The 21,045-nt window shown below is 45.6% G+C and overlaps 2 protein-coding genes and 2 non-coding genes across 5 annotated transcripts; 1 reads left to right on the top strand and 3 right to left on the bottom strand.

Annotated features, from left to right (window-relative positions):
• Window positions 1-6,141: 6,141 nt before the first annotated feature.
• MCCD1 (mitochondrial coiled-coil domain 1) lies at window positions 6,142-7,025 on the top strand. The gene is made up of 2 exons (XM_035030423.1): window positions 6,142-6,309; window positions 6,840-7,025. The coding sequence occupies exons 1-2, from the start codon at window positions 6,142-6,144 to the stop codon at window positions 7,023-7,025; spliced, it is 354 nt and encodes a 117-aa protein (XP_034886314.1).
• Window positions 7,026-7,312: 287 nt separating this feature from the next.
• Window positions 7,313-20,229, bottom strand: DDX39B (DExD-box helicase 39B). 2 transcript variants are annotated; one of them, XM_035030625.1, is made up of 11 exons: window positions 20,041-20,229; window positions 18,465-18,709; window positions 17,332-17,459; window positions 16,956-17,048; window positions 13,147-13,330; window positions 11,945-12,063; window positions 9,434-9,565; window positions 8,389-8,498; window positions 8,153-8,297; window positions 7,866-8,013; window positions 7,313-7,542 (listed from the first exon to the last, which is right to left on the bottom strand). In XM_035030625.1, exons 2-11 carry the CDS (start codon window positions 18,673-18,675, stop codon window positions 7,526-7,528), a joined length of 1,287 nt encoding a protein of 428 aa, XP_034886516.1. In that variant the 5' UTR covers window positions 18,676-18,709; window positions 20,041-20,229; the 3' UTR covers window positions 7,313-7,525. The 2 variants fall into 2 exon arrangements, with proteins under 2 accessions (XP_034886516.1, XP_034886515.1); XM_035030624.1 differs by having other exon boundaries at window positions 18,465-18,814; window positions 20,041-20,138.
• On the bottom strand, window positions 13,019-13,095 carry LOC117997564. The gene has a single exon (XR_004675862.1). It is a non-coding gene; the product is annotated as a small nucleolar RNA SNORD83 (small nucleolar RNA).
• On the bottom strand, window positions 19,226-19,303 carry LOC117997563. The gene has a single exon (XR_004675861.1). It is a non-coding gene; the product is annotated as a small nucleolar RNA SNORD83 (small nucleolar RNA).
• Window positions 20,230-21,045: the final 816 nt, after the last annotated feature.

Raw genomic sequence — 21,045 nt, 5'->3', positions numbered from 1 at the left:
CTGTGTCTCTCTCTGTCAAATAAATAAATTAAATATTTTTTAAAAGAAGATTTTATTTATTTGACAGAGAGAGAGACAGCCAGAGAGGGAACACAAAGTGGGGCGGGAGGGGGAGCAGGAGCGGGAGAATCAGGCTTCCCACAGAGCAGGGAGCCCTATGTGGGGCTCGATCCCAGGACCCTGGGATCATGACCTGAGCCGAAGGCAGACGCTTAACGACTTAGCCACCCAGGCATCCCGATCAAAAATTCATTTAACTCACCTACCTACCAAACACAATAGCTAAGTCTAGCCTACCTTAAGCTTACCCAGAACACTTACATTAGCCTACACTTGGGCAAAATTATCTCACACAGGGACAATTTTATAATAAAGTGTTGAGGGACTCTTGGCTGGTTCAGTCAGAAGAGCATGTGACTCTTGATCTCGGGGTCATGAGTTTCAGCCCAATGTTGGGTGTAGAGATTACTTAAATAAAAACTTTTTAAAAAGTGTTAAATAAAATATGTAACTTCTTGAATACTATACTGAAAATGAAAAACAGGATAGTTGTATGGGTACAGAATGGTTGTAAATGTATTGGTTGTTTACCCTCACAATTACACATCTGACTGAGAGCTGGGGCTCACTGTTGCTGCCCAGAATCACAAGAGAGTATTGTACTACATCACTAGCCTGGGAAAAGATCAAAATTCAAAATTTGAATTATGCTTTCTACTGAATGTGCTAAAGTCAAAAAATTGGAAGTCAAACCATCATAAGTAGGGACCATCTGCATACTAGCAATGAACAAGTGGAAGTTGACAAAACTCTGATGAAAGAAATCGAAGAACCGAAACAAAGAGGCAAAGGATCTGTACTCAGAAAACTATAAAATACTCATGAAAGAAATTGAGGAAGACACAAAGAAATAGAAAAAATGTTCCATGCTCATGGATTGGAAGAACAAGTATTGTGAAAATGTCTATGTTACTTAGAGCAATCCATACATTCAATGCAATCCCTATCAAAATACCATCCATCTTTTTCACAGAAATGGAACAAATACTCCTAAAATTTGTATGGAGCCAGAAAAGACCCCAGAATAGCGAAAGGAATGTTGAAAAAGAAAACCAAAGCTGTTGGCATCACAAGTCCAGACTTCAAGCTCTATGACAAAGCTGTCATCATCAAGACAGTATGGTACTGGCACAAAAACACATAGATCAATGGAACAGAATTGAGAACCCAGAAATGGACCCTCAACTCTATGGTCAACTCATCTTCAACAAAGCAGGAAAGAATATCCAATGGAAAAGAGACAGCCTCTTCAACGAATGGTGTTGGGAAAACTGGACAGCCACATGCAAGAATGAAACTGGACCATTCTCTTACACCATACACAAAAATAGACAACTCAAAATGGATGAAAGACCTAAATGTGAGACAGGAATCCATCAAAATCCTAGAGGAGAACACAGGCAGCAACCTCTGTGATTTCAGCCACAGCAACTTCTTGCCAGACACATCTCCAAAGGCAAGGGAAACAAAGGCAAAAATGAACTATTGGGACTTCTTCAGGATAAAAAGCTTTTGCACAGCAAAGGAAACAGTCAACAAAACCAAAAGACAACCGACAGAATAGAAGATATTTGCAAATGACATATCAGATAAAGAGCTAGTATCCAAAGATCTATAAAGAACTTATCAAACTCAACACCCAAAGAACAAAAAAAATCCAATTAAGAAATGGGCAGAAGATATGAACAAACGTTTCTCCAAAGAAAATATAGAAATGGCCAAAAAACACATAAAAAAATGTTCAATATCACTCAGCATCAGGGAAATACAAATCAAAACCACAATGAGATACCATCTCACACCAGTCAGAATAGCTAAAATTAACAAGTCAGGAAACAACAGATGTTGGCAAGGATGTGGAGAAAGGGGAACCCTCTTACACTGTTGGTGGGAATGCAAGCTGGTGCAGCCACTCTGGAAGACAGTATGGAGGTTCCTCAAAAAAATTGAAAATACAGCTACCCTATGACCCAGCAATTGCACTACTGGGTATTTACCCCAAAGATACAAATGTAGTGATCCAAAGGGGCACACGCACCCCAATGTTTATAGTAGCAATGTCCACAACAGCCAAACTATGGAAAGAGCCCAGATGTCCATCAACAGATGAATGGATAAAGAAGATGTGGTATATATATATAATGGAATATTATGCAGCCATAAAAAAAAAATGAAATCTTGCCATTTGCAATGACGTGGATGGAACTAGAGGGTATTGTGCTAAGTGAAACAGTCAATCAGAGAAAGACAATTATCATATGATTTCACTCACATGTGGAATTTAAGAAACAAAACAGAGGAACATAGGGGAAGAGAGGAAAAATAAAACAAGATGAAATCAGAGAGGGAGACAAACTATAAGAGACTCAATCATAGGGAACAAACTGAGGGTTGCTGCAGGGGAGGGGGTAGAGGGATGGGGTCACTGGGTGATGGACATTAAGGAGGGCACGTGATGTTATGAGCACTGGATATTATGTAAGACTGATGAATCACTGACCTCTACCTCTGAAACTAATAATATATGTTAATTGAATTTAAATAAAAAATTAAAAATTAAAAAAATAAATCAAAGAACTAAATAAATGAAAAGAGATTTCATACTCATGGATAGGAAGACTTGATGTTGTCAAGATGTCAGTTCTTCCCAACTTGATCTTTAAATTCAACTCAATCCCAGGGCGCCTGGGGGGCTCAGTTGTTAAGCGTCTGCTTTTGGCTCAGGTCATGACCCCAGGGTCCTGGGATCGAGCCCCGCATCAGGCTCTCTGCTCCACGGGAAGCCTGCTTCTCTCCCACTCCCCCTGCTTGTGTTCCCTCTCTCACTGTGTGTCTCTCTGTGTCAAATAAATAAATAAAATCTTAACCAAAAAAAAAAAAAAATTCAACTCAATCCCATTCAAAATCTCAGCAAGTTATTTTGCAGATATTGACAAAGTGATTCTAAAGTTTATATGAAGAGGCAAAAGAGCCAGTACAGCCAGTCTACCATAAGAACACAGAGTTAGAGGATTGATACTACCTGACTTCAAGACTTATTATAAAGCTATAGTAATCAAGACAATAGCCTGGGTGGCTCAGTCAGTTAAGCGTCTGCCTTCGGCTCAGGTCATGATCCCAGGGTCCTGGGATCGAGCCCCGCATTGGGCTCCTTGCACAGCGGAGAGCCTGCTTCTCCCTCTCCCACCAGCTTGTGCTCGTTCATGCTCTATATCACTCTCTTTGTCTCTCTCTCAAATAAATAAATAAAATGTAAAAAAAGAAAAAAGGAAAAAACAAAGACAGTGTATACAGTACTGGTGAAAAAACAAGTAGATCAATAGAACAGAATAGAGAACCCAGAAATAGACCCCACATAAATACAGTCAACTGACTTTTGTCATGGAAGCAAAGGCCTTATCATGGAGAAAAGGTAGTCTTTCAACAAACAGTGCTGGAACAAGTAGACATCCACATGGAAAAAAAAAAAGTGAAATGAGAAAGCTCTCTTGAAAGGTTACCGTGAAGGTCACCTATGACAAGAACATAAATTGCCCAGCAGGTTCAGTGGACTTCAATATTCCTAGGTACCCATCTCCACAAGAGTGTCATATGAAGGGTACCGTAATTTATGTCAGTCACAGTCCTGCCAATCCACTGGGTAGGATGTAGTGTCAGCACATTGGCCTCAGGAAGCTCTGCAGCCCTTTGACCTTGTGGATGATGTTCCCCATAATCCTCTGCTTGTCTCTGGGTGAAAACTAGGCTTCTCCTGCAGAAGCCAGGCCCAACTCTCATTTGATTGTCTATTAAACATAAAGCCTTTTCTTAAAAGGGGGGGGGGGGGGAGACTCTATTAAGACACTGTGAGAGGAATGCCTGGATGGCTCAGTCAGTTAAGCATCTGTCTTCAGCTCAGGTCATGATCTCAGGGTCCTGGGATGAGTCCCACATCTGAGAGTTGGCTTCTCCCTCTCCCTTTGCCCCTCCCCCCACCTCGTGCTCTCTCACAAATGAATAAAAAAATCTTAAAAAAAAAAAGACAAAAGATACCCAGGAGTAACAAAAACATATGTAACATGAAATTAAACAAACTGGTTTACACGTGTTTATCTTCATTCCTTCATTTCCATGATTATGAGATCCAAAACACATTCAAAAGATTTGAACTGACTCAAAGGTCAGCCTTTCCTTTATATCAATTCTCACAGATGAACAAAACCCCAATCCATAGACTCTATTTTAACTTAGGTTTAAGACTACCTACTACAAATTATTGGGAGAGTAGTCCATTTTGGAGTTCATAACCTAAAATAGAAACTCAGATGGTAGAAATGCCTAGTTTTCAGGAAGGATACTTTGTTATTTGTGCATCATTTAGATTGTCTTACAGAAGTTTCATTTGCTGTATTTTCTTAATGGCTACAAATCTTGCTTTTAATTTATCAATGTGGTGAGTTTAGCTTCAATACCAGTTGCTTGTAATCTGTTTAACCTTATATTGGATAGTTTCCCACAACCATAACATTAGCTTGGGCCTCTTATGTTCCAGTAATTAAGACTTTAAGCCATGCATATACTGCAAGTCAAATAGGAATTGTGCAAAGACTATCGCTGAGAAACATGAGGAAGCTTCTCTTCCAAAACGTTAACGAAGTTTAGGTTCTTTTTCCACTGAAAAGTGAGAACATGTCAGCTAATGAGGAATGTGGGGTGTTTGGCCTCATCTAAAGGTGCTTCAGCAACCCCCCCCCAAGTCTGAGAGCCACTGACCTCCAGGAAGATCACCCTCCCTGGTTCCTGGATCCCCATGCTATGGCAGAGACCATCTTCCCTCCAAATTCAGCATGATGTCACAAAGATAGTGAGCTGGTTAGCAACTGTCCACTCTCCTGCCATCTTGTTTTCTGAGATACTTTTTCTGAGGGTCTACCTTTTCCCCCAGATGATCAAAACTGGGACCATCCACTCCGAGCCACCTCTGCCCACTGGGATGTAGCGTGCTCTCCAGCCACAGGACATTTCAGGACATACTGCAGGAAGGCCACCTGTACACGAGGCTCACATCACACATTTAAAGTGAGGGCTCACGAGTTCAACAAAGCTTGAAACCTGTTACCAGTGTCACGTTCTTTTCAGGAGCCAAGGGTACAATGACACAACAGTGCCCTGAACTAACAGAGAATGCAAACCCCTACAAACATGCAATGCAGACAAGAAGGAATGTCATTATGGGCCAGCGAGAAGAGAAAAAAACGGAAATAAAGGGATAACCAATACTTGAGCCAGGTCAATGGCTGAGCTTTCAAGTCAGGTGGACCTGGACATGAATCCTCCAGGCTTTTCCACCATCCAGCTATGGACCTTGAGTCCTGAATGAAACCCTTCTGAGCCAGTTTCCTACACACCAGCAATGTAACTTGTACCTTGCAGAATTGAGAAATGAGAAAAGACATAGTGCTAAGAAAAACAGACACTAAGACGTAGGCTGGGCACCAGTGCTTTTTTTTTTTTTAAGATTTTATTTGTATGACAGAGAAAGTCACAGAGGGAACACAAGCAGGGGGAGCGGGAAAGGGAGAAGCAGGCTTCCTGCTGAGCAGGGAGCCCGATGCGGGGCTCGATCCCAGGACCCTGGGATCATGACCTGAGCTGAAGGCAGACACTTAACGGCAGACACTTAACGACTGAGCCACCCAGGCGCCCCCGGGCACCAGTCTTCTAAAGCAAGTTCTGCCTGGGGCACCTGGGTGCCTCTGTTGGTTAAGCATCTGCCTTCAGCTCAGGTCATGATCCCAGGATCCTGGGAAGGAGCCCCATGTCTGGCTTCCTGCTCAGCGGGGAACCTACTTCTCCCTCTCCCCCCTGCTCTTGCTCTAAAATAAATAAAATCTTTAAAAATAAAGGAAGTTCTGCCTCAACTGGCAGAACTTTTTCACATCAGGAAGACTCTGTCTGGGGCCAGGTTGGGAGGGAGGTAAAGGTAGGGGCAGGGCCCGGGGCAGGTCCAGTCACTGAAGCGAGGCCAAGGCCTGGAAGGAAGGAGTCAGTTCCTGGTGGCTGTTGGGCAGTTCAGACAGCTCGCTGCTTGCTACACCAGCCATGGTACTCCCTCTGCCCTGGCTTTCATGTTGCTGCCGTCGCCTCCTCCTGCCTTCCTGGCCCCTGGCCCCCCATGGCTCCTGGAGGTGCTGCTCCCAGAGCCCCAAGGCAAGCACAGAAGAGCCGACCAGCTCCACATGCAGTGGGAAGATAAAGTCATCCCCAAGGGTAAGTGGCACCAAGAGCGGGGGAAGAGGGTAGGAGGGAGGAGGGGGTAGTAATCCCTTTAATCTTGTGTCACAGGCCTGCTCCAAGTAGATACCCACCCCCAACCCCCAGAGCTCTTGGCCTAGTTCCAACTCCTAGGTCCCTAGCACCTTCCCCACCCCCATCCCTCTCTAGACCTTAGGGCTCCCTGTCCCCACAGCCCTCCCTCCCTGCAGAGTCCATGAAGTCCTTGGACAGGAATTTCCCCTCACCTAACAGTTAATTATTTCTTAGTGGGGGGAGGGACAGCCAGTCCTCTCCTCTCCATAACCTCCCTTGTATAAGGAGTCCAGTTATAAGCCCTGAGCAGCAAACTGCCCCCCCAAGGGTCTTATGCCTAAGACCAGAAGCCACCTTGGCTTCACAGTACAGATGCCCTTAATACAACAGGGTTTAAAGATTTAAACTTGAGAGGCAGAACGCCTGACTTCCAGCAAGCCTCAGCCCCCTGCCTGGGCTGATGCTCCCTCCCCTCTGCCCCCCTCACTCAGGGTCCCAGGCCCCACCCCACAGCTGAGCTGGCCCAAGCCGAGGAGTTGCTGGAGCAGCAGCTGGAGCTGTACCAGGCCCTACTGGAAGGGCAAGAAGGGGCTTGGGAAGCCCAGGCCCTGGTGCTCAAGATCCAGAAGCTGAAGGAACAGATGAGGAGACACCGAGAGAGCCTAGGAGACGCCTAAGCTTTCCACCAGTTCCCACTTTACCTTCTAACACTGGAAACACTACATACCACCCACACTGGGCCTCTGGGTCAGAAACATCCCAGCCCCTCCCAGGCCACTAAGAAAAATGTAAGTAGCAAGGAGCCACGGCCTCTGCATTCTTAGTCACATCGCCCTCCCCTCGCCCCTCCCCACTGACCTGGGCCCCACAGAAGGGCACACAGTCTTTACGGGAATATACACTGAATCATGGCCTAGCCTCACCCTAAATCCAATAAATGGATGGAGCACTTACAGACACCACAGACGCATACGTTTTTTTAGTTTTGTTAAAAAAAATTCAGACAATTCAGGAAATACGGGTTTAGGAATGGTGGTGATGCAAAAGGGGGGAAGCCATGGGGTGGGGGTGGGGGTGGTCAGGGGTAGGTGGCAGTAGTGTCTCCTTCACCCCATGCCTGCTGTCATCTCCTGAAGAGGGACAGACCGTCGCGTTCCAAAATGGGTGGGTGAGTCCTCTACCGCGTCTGTTCAACTGGAGGGAAAACATGGCACAATTAGGACAAGACATGGAAAAGGCAGGGCTGACAAAAACACCACCCACCCCCATACATGCAGAGATCTGTAGTTTGTGGGTGCAGAGGATAAGTTGGGGGTGGGGAAAGATAGTTTGTTAAGAGAAAGAGACCTACAGGTCAACTAAACATCCCAACAGGGGCATCAAGATCAGGGGCACACAAACTTGCCAAGTGCCTCTTACGCACCAAAAACTTTATGTACGTGAGATTCAAGAAACACACTAGGGAACGAGGAGACTCTGAAGAGTTGAGAAGCCAGTTTCCTGAGATCCATACTCACTGTAGGAGGAAATGTCTATCTCATCAGGCAGCTCACTAATATTGACTTCAAAGCGATCCTGCACGTCATTGAGGATCTTGGCATCATTTTCATCCGACACAAACGTGATGGCCAAGCCCTTGGTGCCAAACCGACCTGCTCGGGCCACCTGGAAGGAGACAGAGGGTAGCACTGGCAAGACCCCAAAGCAGGAAGACACCCAAAGGAGGGATGAGAAAGGTATGAAGACACAGAAAATCAGGCAGCAGGAGGGGACAGTGAGATGCCCATGTAGGTGTGGAGCTTACCCGATGCAGGTAGGTGTCGGAATCCTCAGGCATGTCATAGTTGAAGGCAATGTTCACCCGCTCAATATCCATGCCTCGGCCAAATAGGTTGGTAGCCACAAGAATTCGTCGTTGAAAATCTTTAAATTGCTGATACCGAGAAAGCCTTTGTGAAATTAGAAAAATGTTGAGTCCCTTCTCTCAATGGTCTCTTTTCCTTCCCAAGGACAAAAAACATCTTTCCACCTCTGACTCACCTCTCCTCCTGGGGCATCCCTCGGTGGATGGCAATGGCTGGGAAGTTCTGCTCCACCAGGAGCTGGGCCAAGGCAATGCAACGCTGCACAGACTTCACAAAGATCACCACCTGAGTGTGTGACAGGCGATGTGGGTACATGTGGGATATGTGAGAGATTATGTGCGAGAAGAGTGTTCAGTAACTCCACTCTTCCAAAGAAATTCCTCCTAATCCCCATCATATATTCCTCTTCTGTTCTAAATACAACTTAGCCTTTCTTACTCAGCTCTGATTTTTCCTGAGCAGACATGCTCAGAGAAGGTACAGAGAATAGTAACCAAAACTACCAGGTATGTTAGGAGACAAGAGGCTAATGGTAAAAATGAGCAAGTGCTAAAAAGTAAAACTAAAGTCTGGAAAGATCTTGACCAGTATTTCCTGCTCATCAGAAACACGCATAAGCAACCTACCTTTAAGTTTTTGGTGCAAATAAACCACCCAACAGGTTAGGTTATGGAACACTTCTTCTCGGTAAATAGCATGAGAAAAAACAAATTTAAGAACCTAGCAAACCCGGGCGCCTGGGTGGCTCAGTTGGTTAAGCGACTGCTTTCGGCTCAGGTCATGATCCTGGAGTCCCTGGATCGAGTCCCGCGTCGGGCTCCCTGCTCGGCAGGGAGCCTGCGTCTCCCTCTGACCCTCCCCCCTCTCATGTGCTCTCTCTCTCTCTCATTCTGTCTCAAATAAATAAAATCTTAAAAAAAAAAAAAAAAAGAACCTAGCAAACCCAAGATATTTTGGAACTTTTACCAGCTTATGAAATCCCCTCTTCTTTATTGAGCTTTTTCTTTACTAAACACCTGGCTGTGACAGCCATGGAACAGAAAAGCAGCTCTCACCCTTTAAATTCTCATTTAAAAGAATTTCACTTAAAAGGCAATTTCTCCACCATTCTCGAGAAGCTCTAATCACATATGTCATGTCCTCAATAAAAGAGTACTTAACCAGGTTTCTGCTACAGTTGGAGACGTGCTCATCCCCCTACTGGACCTTGAACAACTGACCTGATTGAACTCAAGGACATCGAGAAGGTCAAAGAGCTTCCGGTTCTTCTCGTTGTCCTTCAGTTTCACGTAGTACTGCTGCAACCCATGCAGCGTCAGCTTCGTCTCATCATCCACGAAGATCTCCATTGGCTGGGGGGGGAGGGGGAGTAGGGGGTGGGGAACGGGAGGAGGGCAGAGTGGGGGGGTTAAACCTGGGGGGGTGGAGGAACTTATCTCCAATACACCCCATGGGGGGATGGGGAGAAGAGAAGACTGAAAACCCCACCACACTCCCAAAAATACCCCCATTTTAATGTGGTCTCTTCCACATTAGCTCTAATTTCCCTCCTATCAGATGAGTTTTAAGACTGCCCAACCTCAAACTGTCATGGGAAGGGAACTTTGCAGGGAGGAAAAGGAGCAGTGAGACCACCCAATGGCAAGAAGCCATTACCTCAAAGTGAGGTGGCAGAAGAAAGAAAACAATGGGAGATGATCCCCAAAGGGAGAATGTGATCCAAATGCCTGGGAATTGATGGGACAGGGTGACTCAAGGTCAGAGTTAACTCCACCACAGCTGGTTGTAAAAATATAGGGGGAAGACAGGGATTGCTCCATTTGAGTATTCTCTCAACTAAAAGAATCAGGGGGTGCCTGGGACAGGGTGACTCAAGGTCAGAGTAACTCCAACAGAGCTGGTTGTAAAAATATAGGGGGAAGACAGGGATTGCTCCATTTGAGTATCTTCTCAACTAAGAGAATCAGGGGGCGCCTGGGTGGCTCAGTGGGTTAAGCGTCTGCCTTCAGCTCAGGTCATGATCTCAGGGTCCTTGGATCAAGCCCCACGTCAGGCTCCCTCCTCAGTGGGGAGTCTGCTACTCCCTCCCCCTCTGCCCCACCACCTGCTTGTGCACTCTCTCTCTCAAATAAATCTTTAAAAAAATAAAAAAAAACCCACTAAGAGAATCAGATCCACATCAGGAGGGTGGGTATCTGTTAAGATCAGAATGCTACAATGGATGGTCTCAAAAATGGCATGAAAGAGAAGGAAAAGTTACTCAAGATGAGTAACAACTTGCCCTCAGACCACAAGGGAATAGATGGCACCCACTGGACTCTGAACTGAGAGTCAAACCAACTATAGTGTTACAGGGATGGTACCAATAAATGGTGTTAAAAAACAAAATTCAGAGCAGCAGATACACATTCATCTTAAAACACACACACACACACACACACAAAACCCTTGAAGGGGAGGAAGTAGCATAAAAAAATATAAATTGACACAAGACTCAACTCCTGAGTCCAAGTTTCCTAGCACTCTTCACTAACCTGGGGACGTAATTAATATGAACACCCAGGGTCCAAGATTTCAGGAAAGGATGTGTGGCACGGGAGAAAACCAGAAGCCCAATCCCAGAAAGCAGGATAGCAAAGGCAGGCTTTTCAAAAAGAAGTTCCATGGCCTCCTTCAAATCTAATCCTAGCCCCAAGTATAGCTAAAAATAGTTAACACCCCATGGGAAAGAGCAGTACAGGATAGGGAAAGAATACACTGCACTGTTTATACAACAGGCCCCATCTAGCCCCAAACCCTAACACCCACCTAGTTACATCCAAGTGGAGCTCCTCACTTTACCTTTCCCATATCCCTCTCCTTTGAGTATTAAAAAATTGTTTTAAAAAGGAAAAAAAAAAAAATCTACCCCCCCTTTCAGGACACCCCTCCCTCCAACACATATGGGGGGAAACGGGGAGCACGGCACGCCTTGGATTCAGGAAAAAAACCGGGAACGGAAAAAGAGGCTGGTTTGGTCCTCAGCTTCCTGGTCAGGTTTCCCCGCGGCCTCCGCTGCCGCCATCCACCGCTGGGTGCCGTCCGCATTTCCCCCGCCGCTCCACGGTGCTTCTCCGCTGCCGGCTCACATCAACCGAGATTCCAGATGGGTGCGAGGAGGTATGGACAGGAAGGAGTAAGGGATCGGGGACTGAGGTGCCAAAGGCCCCCACCCCTGGAGGTGGGGAGGGAGCGGATTCATTTGTGCTGTTTGCTCTTCTTTTGGACATGCCCTGCCATCTGTCTGTCCCTCTCTTGCTCTCCTGCCACCGGAAAAGTTATGAGTTTTGGGGAGCAGAAGGCTCCAACTGTCTGCTCGATGCCACCTTGAGGGTGCGTGGCTGTAAAGGGGTGTGTAGGAGACGATGGGTGGGTGGTAGGGCAGAAAATTCTGCCCTCCCCCAAAAAGAAGAGGTTCAAAAATGCTGATGGGGGGGGAAAAAAAAAGGTCGAACACTACCCGCTCTCAAGTTAACCCGACCAAGTCTTCCGGAGTTTCCCTGGCGCCCGCGCAGACCCTAACACTAGCTGTCTCTGCCTCTGTGTGTCTCTTCAAGGAGTCATCACTCCCAGATGGGCACGTGCCCCCTTCTTGGCACTTGAAGGACAAAGGGAGTCTGGAGGAAGAGGGTGCGGAAGGGGAGGAGGCAGTGGGCGGGGAGTGGAGGGAGAGAAGGTAGAAGGGTATTTACGTCTTGCATGAACTTGCGGCAGACGGGACGGATCTCTTTGCTCAAGGTAGCACTGAACATCATGACCTGCTTCTCATGGGGGGTCATGCGAAAAATTTCCTGGACATCCCGACGCATGTCTACAAGAAAAAGGAAAAAAATCATAGGAGAAAAGCAGCATGTATCAGACAAAAACCAGAGACTGCCTCCCCAACAAGGTGAAGACTGCTGGAAATGGGTAAGCAAGAGTCATTTCACAGAAAGATTGGTCTCAGGTACTCTATTCATTTGAACTACCATAAAATCACATCCATTGCAGTAACACCATGGAAATAACACACAACGGAATTTGAAATAAAGACTTGAGATCAGGTTAACCCGATTCCACTTTTGTGTTTTAACCAAGGAAGAAGATAACGAAATCCCAAATCTCACAATTATGATATGGAGATGAAACTCACTGCAGAGGCTCACAAGCCTAAAACCCTTGAGAAATGTTTTACAAGGCCCTTCTCCCTACTTTCTCCCCATGCCCCAGCTATCTACAAATACTGCACACCTAATTACATTCTAGCTGTCAGAGTCCATTCCACGCTTCCTCTGGATCACACTTTCTATCCAGCCAGGCAAGTGAGATCTCTACCTCAAGCCCACCTTATAGCTCACCATCTGTAATAGCCAAAGATCATCTGAAATGACTTATCCCTGGGGCTATCCATCCCCACTCTCTCATTTATTAAATGTGAGTTCTTACAGTTTTTCTTTCTTGTGGCATACTGGACTACAGAAAATCCCATAAACTCTCCACATTAATCCTGAGGTCTAAAGATCTATTCAGCTATAAATTCAGATATATGCTGTGCAGGGGATGCCAAAGAGTAAACAATCTTTCTCCTTCAGTTTATTATCTCCCCAAACACCCAGCATAAAAACCTATGAAGGAAAGAATAGTGGTGTGACTGATGTCTAAGATCAGCAAAGCCACTCCTCTCAAAGACAAAGAAACCTCCATCACAGAAAGGAAGGACAAAACACTGTTCCCCTTGATCACCAAGGTTGCTTAAAAAGCCTAACAAAAACCAAGAGGGGAGCCAGAGCCATCAGTCATGGGTGATAGATTAAGAGTCATCCTGGCACTGAAGTGCTCCTGTATCAAATAAACATCATTTGGCTCTGAAGGGCAACTCCCAGATCACTAGCCCCATCCCAGCGCTGCCACTCACCGAGCTGTTCAAGCATCTTATCACATTCATCCAAGATAAAGTGTTTAATGTGTTTGAGATTGAGGCTCTTATTTCGAGCCAGGGCGAGGATGCGGCCAGGGGTCCCCACAACAATATGCGGGCAGTTCTTCTTCAGCACCTCTTCATCCTTCTTGATAGACAGACCACCAAAAAACACCGCGACCTGTATTAACCGAGGAGAAAACAGTGTCTCACAAAAGAGTCCAATCTCCCCACAGTTCCCTTCCTTTCAATTTAAACGAATTCTTAGAACATTTCAAAGCTAGAAGGAACATCAAAGGTCACCCAATCTAAAATTCTTATGTTCCCCAGACACTGAAGAAACAAAAGTGACTTGCCCAAAGTCATGTGACTAATCAGGGTGGTGAGGACTAGCGTTTTCTTCTGACTTAATCTAATAATCTTCCTTCCCCTGGTGCTATGGCCAGACCTCACTCTAAGAATGAGGACAGCAAGGGGCGCCTGGTTGGCTCAGTCAGTAGACCACATGACTCCTGATTTCAGGGTTTGAGTTTGAGCCCCACATTGGGTATAAATTATAAATAAATAAACCCTAAAAACAAAAGGATAACAAGAAATAGTAATCACCAGACTGCAGAGTGCCACACAACGCTCATGGAATATCAAGTTTTCCTAACTAAACTCAGATCTTTTTTTTTCTCTTTCTTTCTTCCTGCTTTCTCTCTCTTTTTTTTCAAGTAGGCTCCATGCCCAGTGTGGAGCCCAATGCAGGGTGTGAACTCACGACCCAGAAATCAAGACCTGAACCAAGATCAAGAGTCGGACGCTCAACTGAATGAGCCACCCAGGTGCGCCTCTGAAGATTTTTAAACACCTTTTTGAACAAACCCTATGAAATTACTGATTGAAGGTAAACATATTACTCCATATTAAAAACATTAGGGAAAGATTTGTTGTGGATATAAGCCTTAATACAGTATCAAATGACACCAGAAACTGCTTTCTAGTTTCAGAAAGAAAGATCAATCACAGGATCACATTGTCAGAATAAACCTAAAACCACTAATTATGGGACAACAAAATTTGCAACAGAACAGGAGATACACAGCGTATCAACTCAAGAATTCTTGCCAAAAATGTTTAACTTCAATTAGCTGAGCTTTCAAATATTATTTCTGTTAAAGGAAATACGGAAAGAAAACAACTTAAACAACACTGTAAGGGAGTAAAACCAGACAAATCCAGATGTAGGATATTCTGTAGAACTAGCCCAACCTCAAACAAGTCACTATAGCACAATTTTAAACAAAATAAAAGGTCATGACGATTTATATTTGATCTTAACACCAAGAATATTCTGTTTTGAGGCACAGTTGAAAGAGCATGCAACTCTTGATCTCCGGGTCGTGAGCTTGAGCCCCACCCTGGGTGTGGAGATTACTAAAAAAAAAAAAATAAACAAACTTAAAAAAAAATTCTCTCTTGGGGCGCCTGGGTGGCTCAGTCATTCAGCATCTGCCTTCGGCTCAGGTCGTGATCCCAGGGTCCTGGGATCGAGCCCCACATCAGGCTCCCTGCTTGGCGGGAAGCCTGCTTCTCCCTCTCCCACTCCCCCTGCTTGGGTTCTCTCTCTTGCGGTCTAATAAATAAATAAAATCTTTAAAAAAAAAAATCCTCTTTTAAGCAGCATAAACTGGTAAGTTGGACCTATAGAGGAGGAAATGCAATCCTCGCTCACTAATGAGCCAGCAATAAATGTTTCAACAGTCAGAACAACGGAAACTGTTTTCTGGTTTTCAACTTTTTAGAATCAACCAGCAGCAAGACTACCTGGTGGAAGGACAATGATACTGACAATGTAAGAAAATAGATACGCGTAATAAACACACACACACGGCATTTAAATTATTTTTAAAGAATTAAAATTAATTTTCATATAACAAAAGAATAATGTAAACCGTCTGATCTTTCATGAAAAGTAAAAAAGACCCGAAATTTGATAAAATGAGAGAACAGTGCCTAATACTTGGTGTCACAGAACCATTAGGGGAAAAAAAGGTTAACTAATGATTAACTTCTGTGAGGTGCGATCAGAGATAGGAGAACAAAAATCTTTTCATTATGAGGCCTTTTAAATTACTCCAGCATGTTTACCCCACTCAGATACTGCTATTACTACTTTGGTTTTTAAGACTACTTTTCTTTTGGGGCGCCTGGGTGGCTCAGTCGTTGGGCGCCTGCCTTCGGCTCAGGTCATGATTCCGGGGTCCTGGGATCGAACCCCACTTCAGGCTCCCTGCTCCACGGGAAGCTGCTTCTCCCTCTCCCACTCCCCCTGCTTGTGTTCCCTCTCTAGCTGTCTCTCTCTCTGTCAAATAAATAAATAAAATCTTTAAAAAAAAAGACTACTTTTCTTTTTCTAATTAACATATAACATATTATTTGTTTCAGGGATAGAGGTCTGTGATTCATCAGTGAAGACTACTTTTAGGGGGCGCCTGGGTGGCTCAGTTGGTTAGGCATCTGCCTTCGGCTCAGGTCATGATCCCGGAGTCCTGGGATCGAGCCCCACATCGGGCTCCTTGCTAGGTGGGGAGCCTGCTTCTCCCTCTTGCACTCCCCCTGCTTGTACTTTCTCGCTTGCTCTAATAAATAAATAAAATCACTAAAAAAAAAAAAGACTACTTTTAGTTTAAAACTACTTTAGTTTAGGGGCGCCTGGGTGGCTCAGTCGTTAAGTGTCTGCCTTCGGCTCAGGTCCTGGGCTCCCTGCTCAGCGGGAAGCCTGCTTCTCCCTCTCCTACTCCCCCTGCTTGTGTTCCCTCTCTTGCTTTGTCTGTCAAATAAATAAAATCTTTTTTTTTTTTTTTTTAAAAAAGGACTACTTTAGTTTAGCTCAGTTAAGCATCTGACCTCCACTCAGGTTGGGATTGAGCCCCACATGTGGGCTCCCTCTGCCCACCCCCCACCCCTCGGCTCATGCGTGCTCCCTCTCTCAAATAAATACAATCTCTTAAAAAAAAAAAAAAGTGACTATTTTTACATTAGGGCTAAGACTCAACACATAAAGTAATGAGTAACAGGAGAAAATAGCAACAATCCAAACAAAAGTACTGTTCTTCACCACATCCTAGCCAGGAGAGTAGGAAGTTATACACATCAGTGCTTCTCAAACTCCAATTACCGGGAGATCTTGTTAGAATGCATATTCATACTCAGTAGGTCTGGGGTGGTACCCACATAATCTGCATTTCCATCAAGCTTCCAAATGATGCTGTAACTATGGGTTTGGGAACCACACTATGAAAATCAAGGTTATATATGGAAAACAACCCGAGCCTATTCTGTTGTGGCCCCCAAACATCTTCCGATTTTCTACCATTTTAAAGAATCCTCAAAAATCACACACCACACTAGAAGTATTTTGGAGCTCTCAGCCTTCTCTTGCCACAGACCCTAAAATTCTCAAACTATCAACCACAGCACAGTGAAATAAAAGTCAATATGAATAAGTAGTTAACAAAAGTGTGGTATCATGATAAGCATCCTCCGTAGACCATTCGTGCAGTCTCCTGCTGCACAGCTATATTAACACGAGATAACCTAATGCTTCTCCAAAATTAGAATATAAGCAAACATCTCAGAAATTACAATGTATTCAAGTGATCCCTATAACATACATCTCTTGCACACCAAAGTTTACAGAAACTTACTAGCTATTACATGTAATTTAACAACTGTGGACATGAAGACTGCTGGTCTACAAGTCTTCAATGCCTTCAACACCCCACACCCTCACCCTCCCAGGTCTCTCTACCCTGGCTTACCTTGACATTGGGCATGTATTTAGAGAAGCGCTCATACTCCTTGCTGATCTGAAAAGCCAACTCCCGAGTGTGACACATCACCAGCACAGACACCTGGGGGGGAGTAGATGGAGACAGTTTATCCCTTTACTATGCCCTCTGGGGAAGCAAATGGTCACAAAAGCACATCTGGCAGATCATAAATGACTTCAACTCTGCAATCTAAACCGTTAACCCCATGCTTACTATGTAATATCCCCCATAACCATCAAAGGTGACAGAGGCCATCTTAGCAACAAACACTCATGGCTCCGAATGCATCACATGGCTAAGACAAAACACCCTTCTCGAGTATTTCTAACCAAAATGTCTTCCACAGCACTCTCCCCCAGTGTACCTGTCCAGTAACTGGCTCCAGCTGTTGCAGTGTGGCCAGCACAAACACTGCTGTCTTCCCCATGCCTGACTTGGCCTGGCATAGGACATCCATTCCCAGAATGGCCTGAGGGATGCACTCATGCTGGACTAGAAGGCGGGGAAAAAAGATAAATTAGACTTCAGTCTCCAGATAACTCCACCTTTTTTCCACCCTGCCAAACCCATTTCTCACCGTTCAATTCTTAAATGTTTATCAATTCCCAGACCTTTTCTACCTCTCTTCGCTCCCAAACTCATCCCAAAAGCAGACCCTCCTAGTTCTTTCTCACTTTAGCCTCCGACTCCAGTGCCCCCTCCTCCATCCTGCTAAATACCCTCTTGCACCTACAAACAGCTCACCTTTAATGTTTCTAACTGTCCCTATTTTTCCTTAATCTGTAACAATGCATGACATGTGAGTGCCTGCCTCAGGCCATTTCTCCAACTTAGCTTGCCACACTTTAGGCCACATAACCCTGCAACTCTGAAGGGCTTGGTAGCTGACCCAGAAGCCACCCACTTTAGATCAGCCATTAAGGTTTCCAGAGACCAGAGCTGGCCAACAGAGAGGGACTTAAGGTCCAACCAGCTCCTCTCTGGAAATTCAAAATTAGAAACCTAAATGACAAAATTAAAAACAAGTAGACAAAAAGAAAAACCAGTCACAAGAACAAATGGCAGACCTCTGAGTCACTTTTTTTTTTTTAAAGATTTTATTTATTTATATGAGAGAGAGAGAGCGCGCGCACGCGCGCAAGTAGGCAGGGTGGCAGGCAGAGGAACAGGGAGAAGCAAGTTCCCTGCTGAGCAGGGAGCCCGATGTGGGGCTGGATCCCAGAACCCTGGGATCATGACCTGAGTCAAAGGCAGTCGCTTAACCAACTGAGCCACCCAGGCGCCCCTTTAAGTCCCTTTTCATGTCACTAGCTTCTCATGTTATCATGTATGAAAAACCCATCTATATAAATCTTTCCTACTGCTAAAACAGTTTTTGATCCTTTATCTCCTGATCTAGCCTAAGTAAGTTTGTACGACTTGAGAGACTGTTTAACACACCTGTTTCTTGTATCCTTAGAGAGCTTAATGAATACTCTATGCTGGGCAGAAATTTACCTTCTGATGGATGCTCAAAGCCACAGTCAACAATGGCCCGGAGCAACTCTGGCTTCAGCAGGAAGTCACGAAAGCCAGAGCTGTGGATGGAGACATAGGAGCCCTTGACATCCTTCTTGGCAGGGGCCTCAGCCCCATCTCCCCCAGCTGCTGTCTCCACCTCATCTTCTTCATAGTCCAAGAGCTCATTGTCCACATCATTCTCTGCCATAACTGGGCCGGCAGGGGGAGAAGGGGAGGGGTCTCTGGATGGTTTCACGCAGAATAAGTGAAAACAAGGAAGGAGAGTGGGGGCTTGAACAACAGTTTAAAAAAAAAACACACACACACCCTAATTTGTGATAGAAGAGCTAGGAAAAAAACAGATGGAAGACTTATTAGTCACGAGCAGAGCCTTCCCCACCTCTCTTCCATCCCCACACACTTCCCACTTTCCCTAAACTGTGACACCTTTACCTGGAAAAAAAAACTAATAGTAACACAAAACATAAAAGCAAAAACAAACATAACACAGTGGTCCCAGGTGAAGTGGTTAAGACAAATCCCCAACAAGATTAGGATCAGAGTAGCATAAACCAGGAAGTAGGAAGGGGAGAACCAGCATATGAATTCCTGATCTGTAAGTAACAATAATGAAGAAAACAAAAAATGAAAAGCAAAATATGTCAAGGCAGTGCAGAATGGAGATGACAAGATAAAAATGAATCCTGAAAAATCCTCAAAGGAACTCTGTGCTTTCCCAATAATCTCCCTAACAAAGCAGCCATCAGTCAAGGGTGATAGATTAAGGTCATCATTGCGCAAAGCGCTCACTTCTCAAAATAAAAACATCATGTGGCTGCCATCCACCTCCCACTCCTCAGTAACCTCCTTCTGGTGCTTAATCCCTGTGTAATTGACGGGGGAGGGGGGGAGTAAAAGAGGAATGGCTCGGTCAGAAGTATTCATCTCTTCCCCATACAATGAGAAAGAAAATAACGGATACACTCGCTACAGCTTTAACAGAAACTTTAGCAAGGGATCTCACAACACCCCTGCGTTACTCCTCACGTGAGACTCCCTTCCGATAATCACACAATGACACCATGCATAAACATTTGGGAAACGTCCCAAATAAAGGTTGGTTAAGTCCAGCTGAGGAAAGTCCAACTAGGCCCAGAAGCCGGCCCCTCCTCCTATTCCCACCTTGGGCCATGAAGAGGACCCAGAGAGGAGAGGGAAGGTGAAAAGAGCCCCGCCCTCCGCAAATGCCCAGGACCAAAGGACACCTAGAGCCGCCTCTCACCATCGCTAGGGCCTCCGATAAACGAGGAGCGCAGCTAAGGAGCAGGGAGCAAAAGGAACACAACGGCGCTGGGGCCACCATCTTGGATTGGGCCCCCTTGTATCCCTACCTCTACCCCCCCCCCCCGAAACTCTAAGAGCTCTGAAAAGGAAAGCAAGCAATAGAAATAATGACCCAACTAGGCCCCAGGGACCCGACCATAGCCTGTGCAAGCGGTATCAGGAGTTCATGGGACAGGATGACCGCAAAGAAATGCAGATGGAGGCGGATGATACCAAGGCCAAAGCTTACCCGAGCAAGGCGAGCGCATATGGCGGCGGCAACAGCGACGAAGGAGGGACTCTGCCTTCACTTCCGGTTCTCGGCTTCCCTCTTACCCGGGACTCCCGCCTTCTCGCCTGCCAGCGCGCAGGCGCAAGAGACCGGAAGAAGATCCTTCCAGACTCAATAGTTCCGTGCGCGCTGGGGTTGCCTTTAAAAAATGCCTGTGTGAAAAAAAAAAATTTTTTAAGCCACTTCTAACTCCTCCGCTACTGCAAATAACAAAAGGCATAAAGGAAACTAGCATCATCTCCCACTGTTACCTTTTTTCTATTGTCCTCGTCTACTCCACGTCCCTCACCTCTTCCCTTAGTTTCTTGCCGGGCAGGTCTTCTCTCTGGGCACCCCTCCGTAGGCGCCCCGCTCGGTGGAACAGGATGGAGGGGGCTGGGAGTTCCCACGGGGTCCTTGGCCGGGTAGTCAAGGTGACCCGGGGCCGTCAGGAGCTAGTCTGACCCCAGCTGAGCGGAAGGAATGACCCTGAGCCGTGCTCACGGGTCCTCCCCTTACCCTTTCCCCAGTGGTGGAGACGGTGGGCGGCATTTGCCTCAAATAATGTGGGCCGATGTAGTTGATGCCCCAAGGACCCCGAGGCTGATGGGCAGGAAATTCGAGGCAGGAATGTGTTCTGAATCCACTGAGTGGGGGACGGGGCGGTCTAGATTCTGCCTCAAGTGTTGAAGATAAATGGTGGGGCTTGAGGGTTACACAACATCCCATAAGTATTGTTAATTCGAGCAGACTGTCTTAGCCCCGCTTCCAGCAGCCCCATTGTTCAGCTTGAATTTTTTCCTGAATGAAACCTTTGACACCCCAGTCTTTGATAGGCCTCAGAAGTCAGACGTGATGTCAACAAAAATGATAGCAAACGTTTGGCTCTTTACCTGTTACCACAGTTAACCGTTTGACACTAAGGAATAGATACCATTATTCCCATTCTATAACAAGCAAACAAATAAAGCAATATGTCCAAAG

The sequence above is a fragment of the Mirounga leonina genome, unplaced genomic scaffold (genome assembly GCF_011800145.1).
Source record: "Mirounga leonina isolate KUSES-001 unplaced genomic scaffold, KU_Mleo_1.0 Mir_366, whole genome shotgun sequence".
In the NCBI taxonomy this organism is placed as follows: Eukaryota; Metazoa; Chordata; class Mammalia; order Carnivora; family Phocidae; genus Mirounga; species Mirounga leonina.
Note: the sequence above shows the minus strand (reverse complement) of the source record. Positions and strands in the feature narration are given on the sequence as shown.